General features: G+C 32.1%; 1 protein-coding gene across 5 annotated transcripts in view; it reads left to right on the forward strand.

Annotated features, from left to right (window-relative positions):
• Positions 1-17,339, forward strand: part of LOC128234093 (steroidogenic acute regulatory protein-like) — a 50,526-nt gene that overhangs the window by 13,572 nt on the left and 19,615 nt on the right. For 4 of the 5 annotated variants that reach the window (XM_052948084.1, XM_052948082.1, XM_052948083.1 and 1 more), the window contains 2 exons: positions 351-458; positions 8,235-8,443. In XM_052948084.1, the coding sequence (XP_052804044.1) occupies positions 351-458; positions 8,235-8,443 (317 nt within the window). The remainder of the gene's footprint in view (positions 1-350; positions 459-8,234; positions 8,444-17,339) is intronic. The other variant, XM_052948086.1, reaches the window with a different exon arrangement.

Here is a 17,339-nt window from a genome sequence, read left to right on the forward strand (position 1 = left end):
TCAAAACTCATGTTCTTCTTTTCTATAACCATGAATAAGGTTTATCTTGACTATGAAGATGATATAACAAGTCATGTTAACATGTTTATCTGTGGTATAAAATGTCTTTATTTGAAAGTTTTATTTTTCAAGCAAAGGTGTAGTTATGTTTATAAATGTAAAAACAAGTATTTGTTCTCTGAAGTTGAACATTTGTATAAACAAGCCCAAACTCTTTCCATAATAAATAGTTTTAGAATATAACTCCATTAGCCTAGTTATTTAAATTCCATACCATTAACTTAACCAACGAAGCATTAACCTCCGCATGGTTTGTGGGTTGTGCTAAATCTAACCATTGATAATTTCAGCCCAACGAAGAGCCCGACAACATCATTCTGATCGAGATCCACTTCTACAGAACGAGTACGAGCAAAGTACGGCCACCATCGACACCCGGGAGTTCTATACACCTGAAGGTAGGAGCTGTGTTCTGTGTGCAGTAGTAGGTTCAGTTTAGCTCCTCTGGTATTGAAGCATATAATCAAGCAATCTCAAGTTCAGGATTAATTCTGAAATACGGTTTTTGAGAGCTTTAAAGTTCAGGACAATTGTTCAGGTATTTTTTGGTAAGATATTTGCTATATTATTTATTATATATGCAAAAACTGTGAGAGGCCCATTGAAATGAATATAGTCTAGATGTCTTTGGAAACAGTTTCATAAGGGGTTAAAGCCCCTTCACCCTGCGTTTGGCATGAATCCTTCAGACTCAGAGAAACCCCCGGCTATTTTTCAGAATTGACAATTAACAGCTGTGACATATAAGCCATGACAAAGTTCTGGTTATGTGTAAAGTCTAGTTCAAGTACAGCATGCTGTATTCAAAAATTCTGTATCACGATATAGTCGTTCTATGTTCGTGGATGAAGTGTTGAGTGCTACTTTTAACACACTAATATTCATTTAGTATGTTAGTTTCACAATATTAACTATAAGAACAATTTTCAGGAATGTACTATCAATGTCCTTTATTACTTTGTTGTGTTTATATTAAAAAAAAATGCACAAAATCATCGATATGATTGTTTATGATGTGCACTTTTGTAGGTTCAAACTGAAATTATGCATTTAAACATAGAAATAATAAAAAAAATAAGTAACATTCCTAAATAGTATAGAGCATATTCATATGTACAGTTTTAAGATAGTGGCTACGCCCACTCTGCCCATTCTTAATCATTAAAATGCTACTTTATGTCATCTAACTACTACATAGTACTGATATTTTTCAGTGTTTACTGTGTGTGGATTTAAACTAAAAAGGAGTGAGTTAAATTTTGTGCCAAGAAAAAAATAGAGATAATGACAATTATATGTAGAACTTGCAACCCCTTAATGTTGAACTCTCGTAGATGACCGTGTAGACAACTATTTTATTTTTTGTCTTGGAATGAGCCAATTTTTTTGTGAATGTCTGAAACCAATGATATAAGACTGATGACTAAAAATCAGAACACATTTTTTCAGAGTTACGGTCGAAAATTGATGTTTTATGGCTAAAAGTGTAACTAACGCTTTAAGAAAAATTAGTTTATCGACATAAAACATCAATTTTCAAATGTAAATATGTAAAACTGCGATCTGCAGCAAACCACCATGTTGGCTATCACGGAATATATCCCCGCGATTTACCGTGATAAAGTAATTTGCTGGAGGAGCAGAAGTTATTGTACCTTCTTGTAAGGGTCAAAACTTATAAAACAAAACCAAATCAAGTTTTTATTTAAAAAGGTATCATTGCAAAATGAGTTTGTTTAAGTATGTTTTGTTATGTATGCTACTATTTAAAAATTTTTTTGGAAAATCATGATTGAAAGTGACTAATGGGTCAAATATATGCCTTCAAAGTTCACATGGTTGAAGGCCTTCTTGCCTTGTTTTTGTGTGGAAAGTTCCCCTAAACATCACTAGCTATTTTTTACTACCAATAATAAATATCATAAAATTATACGCTACATTGTAGTCAATACATTACTTATTCACATTCACACAAGATTTATGAGAGTATTCGAAATTTAGATTAGTCGGATAAGATGACAATAGCATCTGAAATATTCCACAGTTGAAAAGCATAATTTTCAGGGAACCAACTACATTTTGAGTATGAACCAAGAGATTTGTACATTACATGTTGAGTTCGTACTAGTACAATTAAACCGACCAAAATGATATTAATTGGAAGGGAACAAAGAAATAGCCTTCAGAAAATCGAAAACAGCTACCTTATTTATTGTTTATTAACACTTTGAAATGCTGTGAATAGCAACGGCCGTGCGATATGCTTATATCACGGGGTATAGTGAAAAATGTATTAAAAAGATAATGTCTGCAGTAAGGATAAATTGCGGCGATTGACAAAATCTGCAAAATAATGCATGATTGGTAGTGTAGTTCATTAATTATAGAACAGGATATTCTCTTGTTTGATGCTGTCAACACTTGGTTAGAAATTTCTATCAAAATTCCATCAAAAAAGTTTGGGGCTATTCACCATACAAACAAACAACCCCATATTTGTATAATCTCATTAAATTAATGAAAGGGTAAAAAGTGTAGAAAAAAATAAAACATATAAAAAATATCAACAAGTTTTTTGGCCTTGCAATTTTTCAAGATATTTCATTTTGAAATAATGATTTCAGTTGAAAAAAAAAGAACAAAAAAGCAAACCGCAATGAATTTATCTTTGATTTATTTGCGGTCATTTGATTTTTAAAGCAGTAATCAGCAAGCCTTTCAAACATTCCAGAATTATATGTGGTTACCATACAGGCATCTAAATTTAACATCAGTGCTAATGGCTCCAAAAAACAACCACGTTATTTGTGCATTGAAAACCTTTAAACAAGGGTATCGAGTATTAACTTTAGACAGAGTTTGTATATTTTTTACGCTAACTTAAGTCTGGGACAGAATTTCTTGATCTTTTCTATTATTCAGTACTCCTAAGATAAGAAGACCCTGTATTTAAACTGTTCTTAAATGAAAATTCTTAATACTTTAACTTTAATATTTATTATATAGTGATACATTTACCCAATTTATATTATCACATTTTGAAATATTATCTCATTTTGAAATAAAGGAATAGGGAAAATTGTGGAAATTTTCAGTTGGATTATTAATAAGAATCTGATTATATAAGGAAAAGAAAGAAAGGCTTGATTGCATAACAATATGAAAACAGGTCGGTTATGTCCAGGCAGTTCCATTTCTTAAGTCTGTCTCGTACAAAGGAAGAAGTTTAATCTTTAATGCGTTAAAATCTCTGATAAACAACTAATATTATTAGGACTTTAGAGCAATTTACAATACCCTAAATATAAATAGAGAGATTTACCTCTGGCTGGGTTGAGCCCTCAATTTTTCAAAATTTTCCTGTTAGTGTTATACATATAATTGATTAATCTCATTTCATAGTAACCGTTGTATTGGCCGCTTTATGCCAATAACAACAACAATACAATGGCTGTATTAGGCAACCGAGCCATTGCCATACACAATTACCCAATACAAATAAACAATATAGGAAGTGAAACAGTATCATAAATATAGGTTAAAAACAAATACTCTTTTGTATTATTCTGGTAGTTATAAAGATAGAGTTTTCATAACTCCATTGACTCGAGCTGTACTTTTATTTAATCCATAATACAAATATGTTGAATTCATGTTACTGCTAGCTAGTATTAACTTAAAATAAGATTGTTCTTTTATTGTTTTATCTAAATCTGAACTAAAATCTGTTCCATATTTTGTTTTGGGTCATTTACAGTGCCATAGGGTTATGTTTACCAAATACATCCAATGGATATGGTAGTTTACTATTCTTCGGGGATTTACGTCTGAAAAGTACATCGAACGATAATTGAATTTTGTAACAGATTTAAATTAAAGAGGATTCTAAATCAATAAAAGAATTGAAAAGATGTATGTATGAAATTTTAAAATAAGATTAAAGTGTTGCTTTTTATATGCTTAAGGCAATTAAAGACCTTATTGGGTTGGCTTTTAGACTGGTTAAAACAGGTGTGTCGGGTATTAAGCAATATAAAGTAGTTGAATGAAATGTGGGATTAGTTTTCATGTTTGATTTGGTCTAAATGACAATTTTAAAATTATTGAATTGAATAGGTGAATATATAGATTGAGTGAGAGTTTTTGTGTACAATGTCACTAGCCACTACGGAACGGAAAGGAATGAGCGGATTTTTATCGGTGTTTAAGAAAAAACGGAAAGGAGGTAAATAAAAAGTTTGAATGTTTAAACTGTTTTTGTTTTTTTTTGTGTGTTTATTGATTATTTATATTTGTATTGTTTTACGATCAGAAGAAAAATAATCATGATCACATTGAAGTGTTGTGTTCACTTTATTTTAATTCAAGAAAAAATAAAAGGAGGGAAATAAAAAGTTTGAATATTTAAACTGTTGGTTTTTTTTGTGTGTTTATTGATTATTTATATTTGTATTGTTTTATGATCAGAAGAAAAATAATCATGATCACATTGAAGTGTTGTGTTCACTTTATTTTAATTCAAGAAAAAATAAAAGGAGGGAAATAAAAAGTTTGAATATTTAAACATTTTTATTTTTATTTTATTGTGTTTAATTAATTATTTCTATATGTATTGATTTATGATGAGAAAACAAATACCCATGTTTACATTGAAGTGTCATGTATTATACATGATTTTTATTCAAGGCATACTAGAATTCTTAAAATAGAAATTAAATGGAACTTAAAAGTTATACATATAATAACTGTGATGATTTTTTTATTGTTATTTCTTGCAACCATTGTTATTTCTTTTATACACACATGAGATGTACGGTATATTTAGCAAGCTTTTACATCAGAATATATATTAAATATAGTTAATTGTAAACTAAAATTGGAAAAAAATAAATAAAAAATCTCAAACGAGTTGATTGATTTATTTGGATGCTACCACTCTGTTTTAATGTTCATTGCACATGGATGTCTTAAACCTGCCCAATAATATACAAGTAGGTTTAAAAGTAAACAAAATATTTATGAGCATTAATATTTGAAGATAACGATCGCTTCAAACCTCTCCTATTTTATGCTCAATGTCATTTACAACATCAGCACCGAGCAATCATTTATTTTTCAATGTAGTATTATTCAATGATATATTTCGAAATCATGATGATAGGCTAATGTCTTTATCTTTCAATGAAACCAAATATTGTCTATGAAACTATAGTAATGCTAATAAAAAGATATAGACCAAGCCAATTGCCAGGGTGTTACCAAAATAATATTTTGAAATAGACTGACAGTTTGAATATGTTGGATCATAAGTCTTGGAAGTCTTTTATCAAGATTTTGGCTTTGACAAAACAAAGTATTTGTAATGTTAGTGTACGTTATATTTATTGAGGTACAACTGTTTTGTATGGAAGCGACTGTTTTGTATGGAAGCGTATATTGTATTTACTGATAATCATGATTATGTAGTATTGTTGACTTGTTTGAGGTTGACTTGACAAAGTTAAAATGCTACATTTTGTCAAAATTATTAACTGGATAATTATTTTGACACAATTTAAATAAGTCATATCATGTTCACAAAAATGAGTAGACATAAGCATAATTATTTTGCCAGTGCTGTCAACAAAAATTATGTTAACATGCCAACTTCATTAGTGGTTAACTCGACATAACATTGGCAACATGTCATGATATCATAAAGTCATTGACATAAAACAAGTTTACAAGATTACATGATTACATGATCAGTATAATATTGTGCGATATGCACTTTTATTGTCATGAGATATTGTCACATTAAACGATCATTGATAACATAAATTTAAGATAATATTTTAGATAATATTTAAGATGATATTTCTGTTCTTTTCTTAGTCTGATTATACATACTACCTATGCAAAGCCCAGGATTTAGTATTATGTAACCTTATGTAAATGTGTTTATTTGATCATGCTTCGTTACCTAATGTGTTATTTTTTGCCATCATAATACCCAAGCTGTATATTTGAAGAAACAATATTGGTCATACATGTTCGGACTTTAAAGAGCAACTTATTTGACAGGCAAATAGTATATCAGGCTTGTAATATTAAAGTGACCTCCAGGTGATATGGTCAATAATGTGGTCTTCATTATAGTGATGTTTGACCAAGTGACCAATTGTCCTGAATATCGGCTGATCTGATAGGGTCAGTCTTGCATCCCTGAAAAGTAACATTAATTTTGTTGTATGGTGATTAGTAAAAAAGGTGTTTTTGTCTTAAAGCTTTTCTAACATTTTTTTGTTTTTCTTTGAATTAATGAGCCAAATTTGGCCTAAATATCTGGAAACTAGTGATACAAGACTGCTGACTGCAAATGTTTGAAAATTGATGTTTTATGGCTAAAAGCGTTACTAACGCTTTAAGAATATAAAGTGTTTGGCAGTTTTCCATACAGTCATGATTTGTTCCATAAATGTAAGGTACCTTATATTACTGAATTGAAGGCATTGATGCCAAAATTAGCTGATTCTGAGACAAAAACTAGAATAAAAAAACCTGTCAATCAGTGAGAGTGCAGCTTTAAAGTATTTAGAGATATATATTTTTTTGTGATACAAATATTTTAAGGATTTAAAATTGTATGTATTTCATAATGATATTGTACTTTTTATGATAAACTGTATTGAATTCGCCATGCTGCTCACTTCGATTTTCCTAAAATATATAACCCCAGTACCTAAAAAACGTCATAAATGCATAATCTAACACTTGAAATGTTTGTATACCTCACTGGTAGTCAATATTTGATTAAGTCAAATATTATAAATAATGATCATCCAGAAATGAAAATAGAGAAAATGTTTTACTGAAATTTGAACTTAATTCAGACTTAAGTTATAATCTTTGTTGTGTTGTCAATACATAATTTGATCTTTTTTTCATTATTAAAAGTGATTTGTTTAAAAGGTTTTGAAGTTGAGAGTTTGATATCTGATTTGTTTATTTTGGGTGCCTGTCTTTTACCTAAGCCTTCAACAGTTAGATCTGCAGAAGACTGTTTTGGATTAGACACACACACGCTTTTCCTTTGTATCGATGTCAATGTTGACAACATGGCGGCTATCCGATTTTCTCTGACTTGGATAGATTTCATCCCGTAAATGTTAGATATCGTCATTTTCTAAAGATATATCGAGCCTTCCGATGTAGCAGCCAGTTACAAATTCCTTTGACTTCTATTTTTTCGCATTGTAATGTCACATTTATGATAATTTGTCAGGAATATCGGAAAGCGAAACGACGCGATACGCCATTACTTCCTCGTTTGTTTGACGGACATAGACAGAGTTCGCTCCCTTGATATCAGGGGGCGTGGCTTAGAAGCCGCTGTCGTAAGGTCAATTAGTTGTTTTTAACAAACGAATAGTTATGGAACTATCATTGCCATTTGATCCATAAAACAAAATCAACTAGCCTCAAATAATGGCTATTGTTAGGTGACACTGTGGTAGCAATTATTGGTATGATGTTTTATGGGTATGCATTTGGAGTTGATGACCTACATATGAACTTCATGTACATTTTTTTTACCTATATCCTTCATGTTTTTAGCTCGTCTTTAATTATCAAGAAAACATATTGAGGTATTGTCATAATTTTGTCATCAGCTGATTGCCATGAGCGCAAAAAAGTCCATAACAAGACAACTATTTCAAGATATTATTTAAAGGAGGGCACATGTTGTCAGAGACAATAAACACATGTTTAGATACGTTCATAACTCTGACTTTAAGAGTTGCTGAGTTATGCCCCTTTCCACAAAAAATCAGATGAGCAATGTTCTCTTTATGGCACTCTTGTTTAAGATATAGAAATGAAATCATACCGGTAATAAAAAAGTAACTTCTACGAGAAGCTTATTTCAACCTCTTAAAATATGAAATATACAATGATCAAGCTGTTTGGAGTGGTCTAGTGGTTTCGATGTCCCTCACTTGCCCAAAGGCTCAAGTCCTTGTAACCTGAGGGGGATGCCCTCATGGCCTTGTAAAAAAGGAAGTTTTTTTTTAAATTCATAATAGTATTGTTTTTAAACAGGAAAGGGACTAAAAGTATGATTCGCTTTCTTAACAATTGACCTGTAATAGATTAGTACAAACTAAAACGGGGCTTTTTTCCGGTACTTTCAGGTTCCGAAGATGAGGAAGAACAAGCCAACAACAACAGCCTGTCAGCATCATCATCATCGCACCACCACCGTCACAGTCACCACCACGGCCACAACCATCACCACCATAAGGGCAAGCATGAACGCAAGGCAAGTGACTCGTCGTTGGGTTCGATCAGTTCGCTGGGGTCAAACGCGTCTATGTACAGCGTACGCAGCCTGGCCAGCCCTGTAAGTGTGTGGATGGAATATGTCATGTGGTACAATACGCCCTGCTACCCAAAATTTCATACGACCCGCAGCACAACTGCAAAATGCAACAAAAAAAACAACCCACTACACAATCCCCTGCCCTTAGAAAATCACATTTTTAGATAAAAAGTAATTCTTACAAATTTAACTTTCAACATACATTTCTAAACAAATTTAGTACTTTTTAATGATATTTATATATAAGGCACCTCAACACATTATCCGACTCATAATGTTCCTTTCAAAATGCATTGCTTAATTACCGGCCGGTATATTAAAAAATAATCACTATAATGCTTTTATTGTGAAATTGTAACACATTTAAACATCTTTATTTCACAAAAAAATGATTTTTGTTGTTAATTTCTTAAAGCTGCATTTTCACTGCTTATTGATTTCTATAGCATGGTAACTAGGGAATGTACAAATTCAACTAGGGATAGCACTTTCCCAAAATATCATGTTTCAATGTAATTGTCTAAAATCTGAAAAGCTTTGATTAAAAATGTAAATTTTCTATTGCACAATGATTGATTAACTTTTTGATAACTTTTTTTGTGTGCATTGTACGTGACTTTATAATATTTTTATTTCTGATTTTTATTTTGTTAGAACATTTTTGGTATTAACCTAATATGGAATATTTCATAATTCAATACATGGCCATTAAATATTTATACTGAATAAACATGATTTATTTGAATGGAACTTTGACCCACAAAATCCTTTGAGTAAAATCTTTGATCACTTTTTTCTCTAAAATGGAAGTAATTGTCAAAGTACAGTGCTATTTCCCAATACTTGTCTTTTGAATGGCCAAAAGTTTTCTTTTATGTACCTGATTTTGAACTGTGCTTACAACTATGCAAAGACTTTTCTTCTGCTGTATAAAGTTTTCAGTTCTTTTTTGTTAAAGGTCACAAGCCAAATTCTGATTGTAAGAGTTAATTTTATGTACAAACTAAAATGAATTAGATATTCTTTTACTACAAATACTAAATTATGTTCTAAAACTTAACATATATTACTGAAACATGAATAATGTTATGAATTATTATACCTCAAATAGTTCGATAATAATAAATAATAATTTTAGTTCAATATAAAAGTATTATACTTTGTTATTAAGATAATTTAGTATATTTATAAGTATGAGTTCTATCATAAGTTAAAATTAATCTTAATGATATTTAATAATATGTAAAAAAGCAAACCTTGTTAAACACTGTTAAGAAACAAACACTACCATTTAATTGCCACTCCTTTGCCCGAACCTGCAAGTACTGTACCACATTGTTCTATCCACACACTTACCCCCCTTGGATGGCTTCAACTAAGATCCTTACCCTAAGCTTAAAAAGAATGCTCTCTGTTTTGCTTTGGTAACATATTCGTACAATGCCCGTACAATTCCACTAACTTTTATAATGTCTACAGACTCTGTACAAGCATAGCTTCTGGATAAATGCTTATGGGGTCCATACAATATTTTGGAGGATGCAATCATATGCTATCTGTATGGACATCGCAGACAATTTGTTCGGAGCACGCAAGGAGCTCGAACGCACCTTGTACAAGTGAAATAAACCAGTTTGGCTATACCTGAAAAGTTCTCATTGTAGCTAGTCAACTGAAGTGAATACACCTTCTTATAATAAATTAAGATTTATTAACAATTGTATCGTACAGACATAATGTTGACTGTGCGAGGCTCTTACCAGCATCACGGTGTTCCAATTTCTCACGGACATCATGCAATGACTGTACAAGCTCTACTGGGCCCTTGCGAGCTGTGACTTAATATAAAAGCTCAGCAACAACTCGGGAGCTTGGTGATACATTTGCAATAATTCCTCTGCAAGTTAAAAAATCTGATGATGCTCGCAAATGTCGAGGACAGACTACGTGCGATTGATCAAGTGGATTTTCAAGTAATCAGCCTTGACCATCTAAGAAATTATACCACTGTTGCCATCCACTAGCAGTGCTTGTGTACTTGATGTCATTGATTGTTGTTGTGTTGCCTGCAAATCATGGCAGACACGTCAGGATAATATTGTCTGGGTGCGGTGTCAACAACAGAGTCACAGTTTTGATTCCAATCAAAAACTTAGATGACCCTTATTGATTTTGTCAAAGGTCAAGGTCATAGTGACCTAACCTTGAACAACAATTTCCAATCAATAACTAAATGTGTAGGACTTCTAGATTCCTCAAACTTTTGATGCTCATGGATCACTGTCTGAAGATGACCCTTATTGAATTTTTGGCCAGCAGGTAAAGGTCAAGGTTATGGTGACCTTTACTAGAAAAATAGCTTTTGATCAATAACTGAGGAATTGCTTGTTGTAAAGTTGCCACATTTTGTATGCACTTTGGGTATATTATGGTCATAAGATTAAATCTTATTGATTTGGGGGTCAGTAAGGCCTAAAAAAAAAAATACATTTGGTTCGGGTTACCCGACCCTACTTACGGAATAGGCGCCGACCCTACCGACTTTTTATAGTCAGTTTGAAAAAAAAAAAAATGAAAAACTAAAAAAAATAATAATTTTTTTTTTTAAATTGCTTTTCAATATGTAGTTTCAACCTTAAATGCTTATACAGAAGATAGCTTTAACACCATTCTCCAATGATGAAAATGATATTCTTATATAAAGCCTAATAAAAAAAAAAATAAAAAAAAATAAAAAGCCTACCTACCCTACCTATTTTTGAAAAGGATGTAACCCTAACCAAACAATTATTTTTTTTAGGCCTAAGTCAAAGGTCAAGGTAATGTTGACTTTAAGTGGATATTTGTTTTATAAAGTTTATGAAGGACTGCCCTCACCTAAACTGGATTATTTTTTTACCCAACCATTAGCCAACATGAATCAAAGTGTATTTAAAAGCCATATGTGACATGAGTAAGAAGTGTCATTATATAGTCATCAAACTTGGTAGGACTGTTGACGCCAGTAGAGTGTATATGGCCCCTATTGATTCTGATCTCTAAAACTTAATATTAAAGTTATAATTAAATTGGGATCAACAGCTATGGTTGATCGCATCAGATAACACATCCAAATTGCGTAACTCATCCAAATTGCGTAACTCATCCAAATTGCTTTACTATGGGCCATGAGTTAGAAACAACAGTTTTTGCTTTATATATCCAAGATGCTCAATCCTTCAGTTCCCAAACTTAGTAGGACTATTGACCATTTCTATAAGATAAACCCTCTCTGAATTTGACAGAAATGCAATTTGCGGAATTAAAGTTGCATTCACTGTAGCAGATATATACATGAAACTTAATGCAAATGTGATGAATTCAAGTTTATTGGCAAAATCAGCATTCATTTTTAGCTCGATTATTCGAAGAATAAAGAGAGCTATACTATTCACCCAAGCGTCGGCGTCTGCGTCACCCCTTGGTTAAGGTTTTGCGTGCAAGCACACATAGGTTAATATCTCAGCAACTACTTGAGGTATTGCATTGATACTTTATACAATGGTACTCAACCATCCAACCTACTAAATTAACCAAGTCAGATAACTCTAGTTTGCATTTAATGCAAATAATAGGCCTTTATTATTTGACTTAGAAATTCTGGTTAAGGTTTTACGTGCAAGCATACATAGGTTAATATCTCAGCAACTACCTGAGGTATTGCATTGAGACTTTATACAATGGTACTCAACCATCCAACCTACTTAATTAACCAAGTTAGATAACTCTACTTTGCATTTAATGCCAATAATAGGCCTTTATTATTTGACTTAGAAATTCTGGTTAAGGTTTTGCGTGCAAGCACACATAGGTTAATATCTCAGCAAATACTTGAGGTATTGCATTGATACTTTATACAATGGTACTCAGACATCCAACTTACTTAATTAACCAAGTTAGATAACTCTAGTTTGCATTTAATGCAAATAATTGCCCTTTATTATTTGACTTAGAAATTCTGGTTAAGGTTTTGCGTGCAAGCATACATAGGTTAATATCTCAGCAACTACCTGAGGTATTGCATTGAGACTTTATACAATGGTACTCAACCATCCAACCTACTTAATTAACCAAGTTAGATAACTCTACTTTGCATTTAATGCCAATAATAGGCCTTTATTATTTGACTTAGAAATTCTGGTTAAGGTTTTGCGTGCAAGCATACATAGGTTAATATCTCAGCAACTACTTGAGGTATTGCATTGAGACTTTATACAATGGTACTCAACCATCCAACCTACTTAATTAACCAAGTTTGATAACTCTAGTTTGCATTTAATGCCAATAATAGGCCTTTATTATTTGACTTAGAAATTCTGGTTAAGGTTTTGCGTGCAAGCACACATAGGTTAATATTTCAGCAACTATTTGAGGTATTGCATTGATACTTTATACAATGGTACTCAGACATCCAACCTACTTAATTAACCAAGTTAGATAACTCTAGTTTGCATTTAATGCAAATAATTGCCCTTTATTATTTGACTCAGAAATTCTGGTTACGGTTTTGCATGTAAGCACACATAGGTTAATATCTCAGCAACTACTGGATGAACTGCATTGAGACTTTATAAAATGGTTCTCAACCATCTAATCTACTTAAATAACCAAGTAAGATAACTCTAGTTTGCATTAAATTCAAATAATGGCCCCTTTTGTATTCAACATAGAAATTCTGGTTAAGGTTTTGCATGTGAACCACTTTTTAAGTCAATGCTTCAGCAAATACATCATGTATTTCATTGAAACTTTACACACAGGCTCCCAACCATTTAACCTTCTTATTTAATCAAGTAAGATAACTCTTATCTTTTGTATTATATCATTTTTGCCCCTTTATTATGCGACTTAGAAATTCTGGTTAAGGTCTTGTATGTTAGCACACATAGGATAATATCTCAGCAACTACTTGATGTATTGCATTGAGACTTTATACAATGGTATTCAACCACCCAACCTAATTGAATAATCAAGTTAGATAACTGTGTTTTGCAAATAATGGCCCTTTATTATTACACTTAAAATTTCTGGTTAATTTTTTTGCATATAACCACATTTATGATAATATCTCCACACATCATGTATTGCATTGAAATCTAATCTAACAGTGATCCATGCATGTTTTACCAAAACCTTTCAATCCTTACACTGAAAAGTGGCGGAATAGTCGAGCGCCCTGTCTCTGTGACAGCTCTTGTTAGACTAGGTTTCAGCGTTCATAAAGTTTAATAAGGGAACTAGATCTCGGACAGTCGCAATATACTGTGAAATCATTAATGTTCGTGGGCATGAAATTTCGTGGTTTGCCGAAAAAAAAACAATTTCGTGGGTACTTAAATTCGTGGATTTTCATTTTTGAAAAAAAAAAATCGAAGATGCGATCGTCCTAGATCGTCTGCATAATATCCACGCGCTGGCCCGTGATTTCCGTCTCCTACGTCACTCGGTTTATGACACTCGCTAATGTGGTACGACATGCCAATTAGTGCATATACCCATGTCACTTATCGATTTAATTGGGAATAAAGGTAATAAAAGAAGATGTACCCTGATCATAAGTACAGATAGGGGAAGCCATTTAATGACAATTAAGAATTTTGCAAACTGTGAAAACACCAAATAGGTGCGTATATTGTCACGTTCGGTGCTTAGTAACCTTCAATGTACTAGTAATCGATTAATTATTTCATTAAATAAAAAAATCGAGTACAGACACTCATCACGCACATCTTGTAAACTTGGAGATTTTCATTAACAGCACACGTTTAAACACGTGCTTATAACTGTCATTTGCTGCATAAAACACATTTAATTGATTTGGTTCATTATTTGTTAAAGGCAGTTATAATATATTAACAGAATAATGATCGTAAGTTATACAGTGAGACAGGTTTTAACACTGTATACTGCGACCTCTGTAAATAATATACTAGAGAATGTACGTAACAAGGCAATTGAAAAAGTGAATAAAGGGTTTATATTTCGTGGGATCTTGAATTCGTGGATCACCTAACCCACGAAAACCACGAACATTAATGCCCCACGAACATTAATGATTTCACAGTATTCTCTGTTTTGAAATAAATATGGCAAGCATCTGTTGAAAAAGGATCAGGTGTTTGTGTTGTATATTTCTAAAAGAAAAAGATGCATTTCTGCCTTCTGTTTTATTTTATTTATTGCTGCATAATTCCAACAACCAAGGTACTTCAGACATCACAGATCATCTTGTTACGACATAACTATAGTGGTGGCATATGTATTGCTAAACAAATTGATTTTATGGCATTCAAGAGCTTCAAATTTACTCAATTTTGTTTTTAAAAAAATCAAATATCAACAGATATAGCGAAATTTTATCAGGTAGTTTTGTATGTTTCTATTAGAAAAAAAAATCTGATATATCAATTAGATAACAAAAAAGGGCTATTAGAACTGAGTTTTGATCCGAGGGCTTGTATCTGACTTGAGTGGGTTTTTGCAGATTTGGATCAAAATCTGCAAGAGTTCACGAGAATCGAATACGACATTCTGGATCAAACCACAGTACTAATAACCCTTTTGTTATATACATTACTGGTTAGATCTCTTAAAAGCCACATGTTTTCATAAAAAATGACATTTTAACGATGCACTATTTTGGTTTATGGCGTCATTTTAACATCGCGCAATGATGCTTGTTATGACGTGACGTCACAAGAGTGGAATGCGGACTTACGTATTTTGCGATATGTATTGCGTGTGGATTTATGATGGGTATATAATAAAGTCAGATCTACAGTGACTCTTCTACAGAGCAGTGGAATGCATCTTTTTTGTTTATAAAACAACATTTCAGATTAAAAACAGACTGGTGTTGTTGACAGATTATTTTTCTTATTACTTTTAATTAGATAGCTTAGCTTTGCATTCATGTCATGTATGAATGAATTCTTGATATTTAAATCTGCAGAATATGATTTCCGATGGTTAATAAGTATCATCTGTCATTTAAAGCTGCTGAATTATTAATTAAACTGTCATACTTGGTTTAACACAGTTCCAGTTTCTCTTTTTTCTATTGATTTGGTGGATAAATAATGAATGAAGTTAAAATGAGTTTTTGAAAGGATATATATAACTTTAAATACCGTTAATGTCCTATTAAGCGTTCCAGCCATGTGTCTTTTTGGGAACCCTGATGCTAATTAATAAGAACCATTTTTCCCCATTCTGCAAACTTTTTAAAATCTGCTTATTTTGACCTTCAGTATGATGTACAGTCAAGAATATTAAATACCAACTACCCTTTTCACAGATACCAATCATCTGAGTAGACCGTAGGTGGAGTCCTTTGTTGCTTTAAAGGTGACCCTCATGTAATTTTGGTATTATTTAACTGATTACTATTAAAATAAATGACCTACATAATACATAAGGTGATTGAAGTTTTGTTCTTTAATATTATTTCAACTATAATCAGAGTGAGTTGGCTTATTTTTCAATCTTTTCATACCCAAAAAGCTTGTTTGCAATTCTCTTCCAGAAAATCCTTCAAAATGATACCAAATTCTTATGGACCAACAGGCTTCCAATGTTCACATTGATGTATACATCAGATACCTTAAATACTCAAACTGTTCTGATTGAATCAAATGGAATTGAAAATGGCTTTGAAAATAAGGCTGAAAAATGATAACTTAATAATAATCTTTGTTAAAATAACATTCATGGCTAATTTCTGCTATTGATTTTCAACACTTCACCATTGATTTGTGAACTATAGGACGAAGGGAAGTGTTTGTTGTAGGGAAACAATTACTTAAACCACATGAGATATTGATTACTATAAAGAGGACAAAATAAAAGAGAAATTGAAGTAATTGAAACGTTAATGACGTTATTGTTTCTAAAAAGGGTTTAAAATGTGATTTTAAATTTTACCACACTGAATTTCTTTTATATCCTATGATAGTTTTCTTGGTATACGCACAAGGTCCATGATCATAATTGCGGCACACATTTTGAGACGCCATGGTCATTTCCTTATTGCATACCTGATTTTAAAATCTTAACTATTAATTATATTCATCTGTTTCTATCAGTATTTCTCTAATTATTTCTACAGTCAAATTCAGCAACCGCTCAGGTACTGTTTGAAAAGCACTATGCTCTGCCAACTTATCTTACCTCATTAGTATATAGTGAGTCAGTGGACCTGGATTTTGTTGGTTTTTCCCATACATTTCTATGTAATAAAGCATTGAGTGGACCTCGGGATTAGATCAGACATTATATGAGACTCTCTCATAGATATATACTCACTTTTATATTTTTCACTAATTTTTAATTCTCTGTGGCACTGGGACTTTAATTAATATGAAGAGGTGGAATGAAAAGTTAAATTACAATCTAGCAGTTCTTGTATAAATTATGCCGTTCAATGACAGAGTCAGTGCTTTCCCTCTTCAATGAATAATATTTATATTCATCTAAATACTCCCCGATGAAATGCATACATAAGGACATCCATAGGAGACCTCTTGATTATTTTGTCAATGTTTGAGGACAGACAGCAATTAGGCCAAGCCAAACTAGTTCTGTGTTAGCACCAGCAGGCTTTCAAGGTTTTGCTTTAAACAAATAGTTGTCAACGCAACCCTGCACTGGTGAAATTATTTCGCAGCTTTAAGTAGGGCTTGCTCAAATTCTGGATTTTATATAGCACGTACGGCCTGTTGAAAGATTTTGACGTATTCCGGCTTCTAAATTCAATGACAAAAAAGAAAAAACAAAAGAATTTTTTTCTAAAATCATATGACCTTATTTATTCACCTACTAGGGAACATTCTTATCACTGAGGTGAAAACACAATATTGTAAGACTAAGATTTTTCTTT

The sequence above is a fragment of the Mya arenaria genome, chromosome 5, assembly GCF_026914265.1.
Source record: "Mya arenaria isolate MELC-2E11 chromosome 5, ASM2691426v1".
NCBI lineage: Eukaryota > Metazoa > Mollusca > Bivalvia > Myida > Myidae > Mya > Mya arenaria.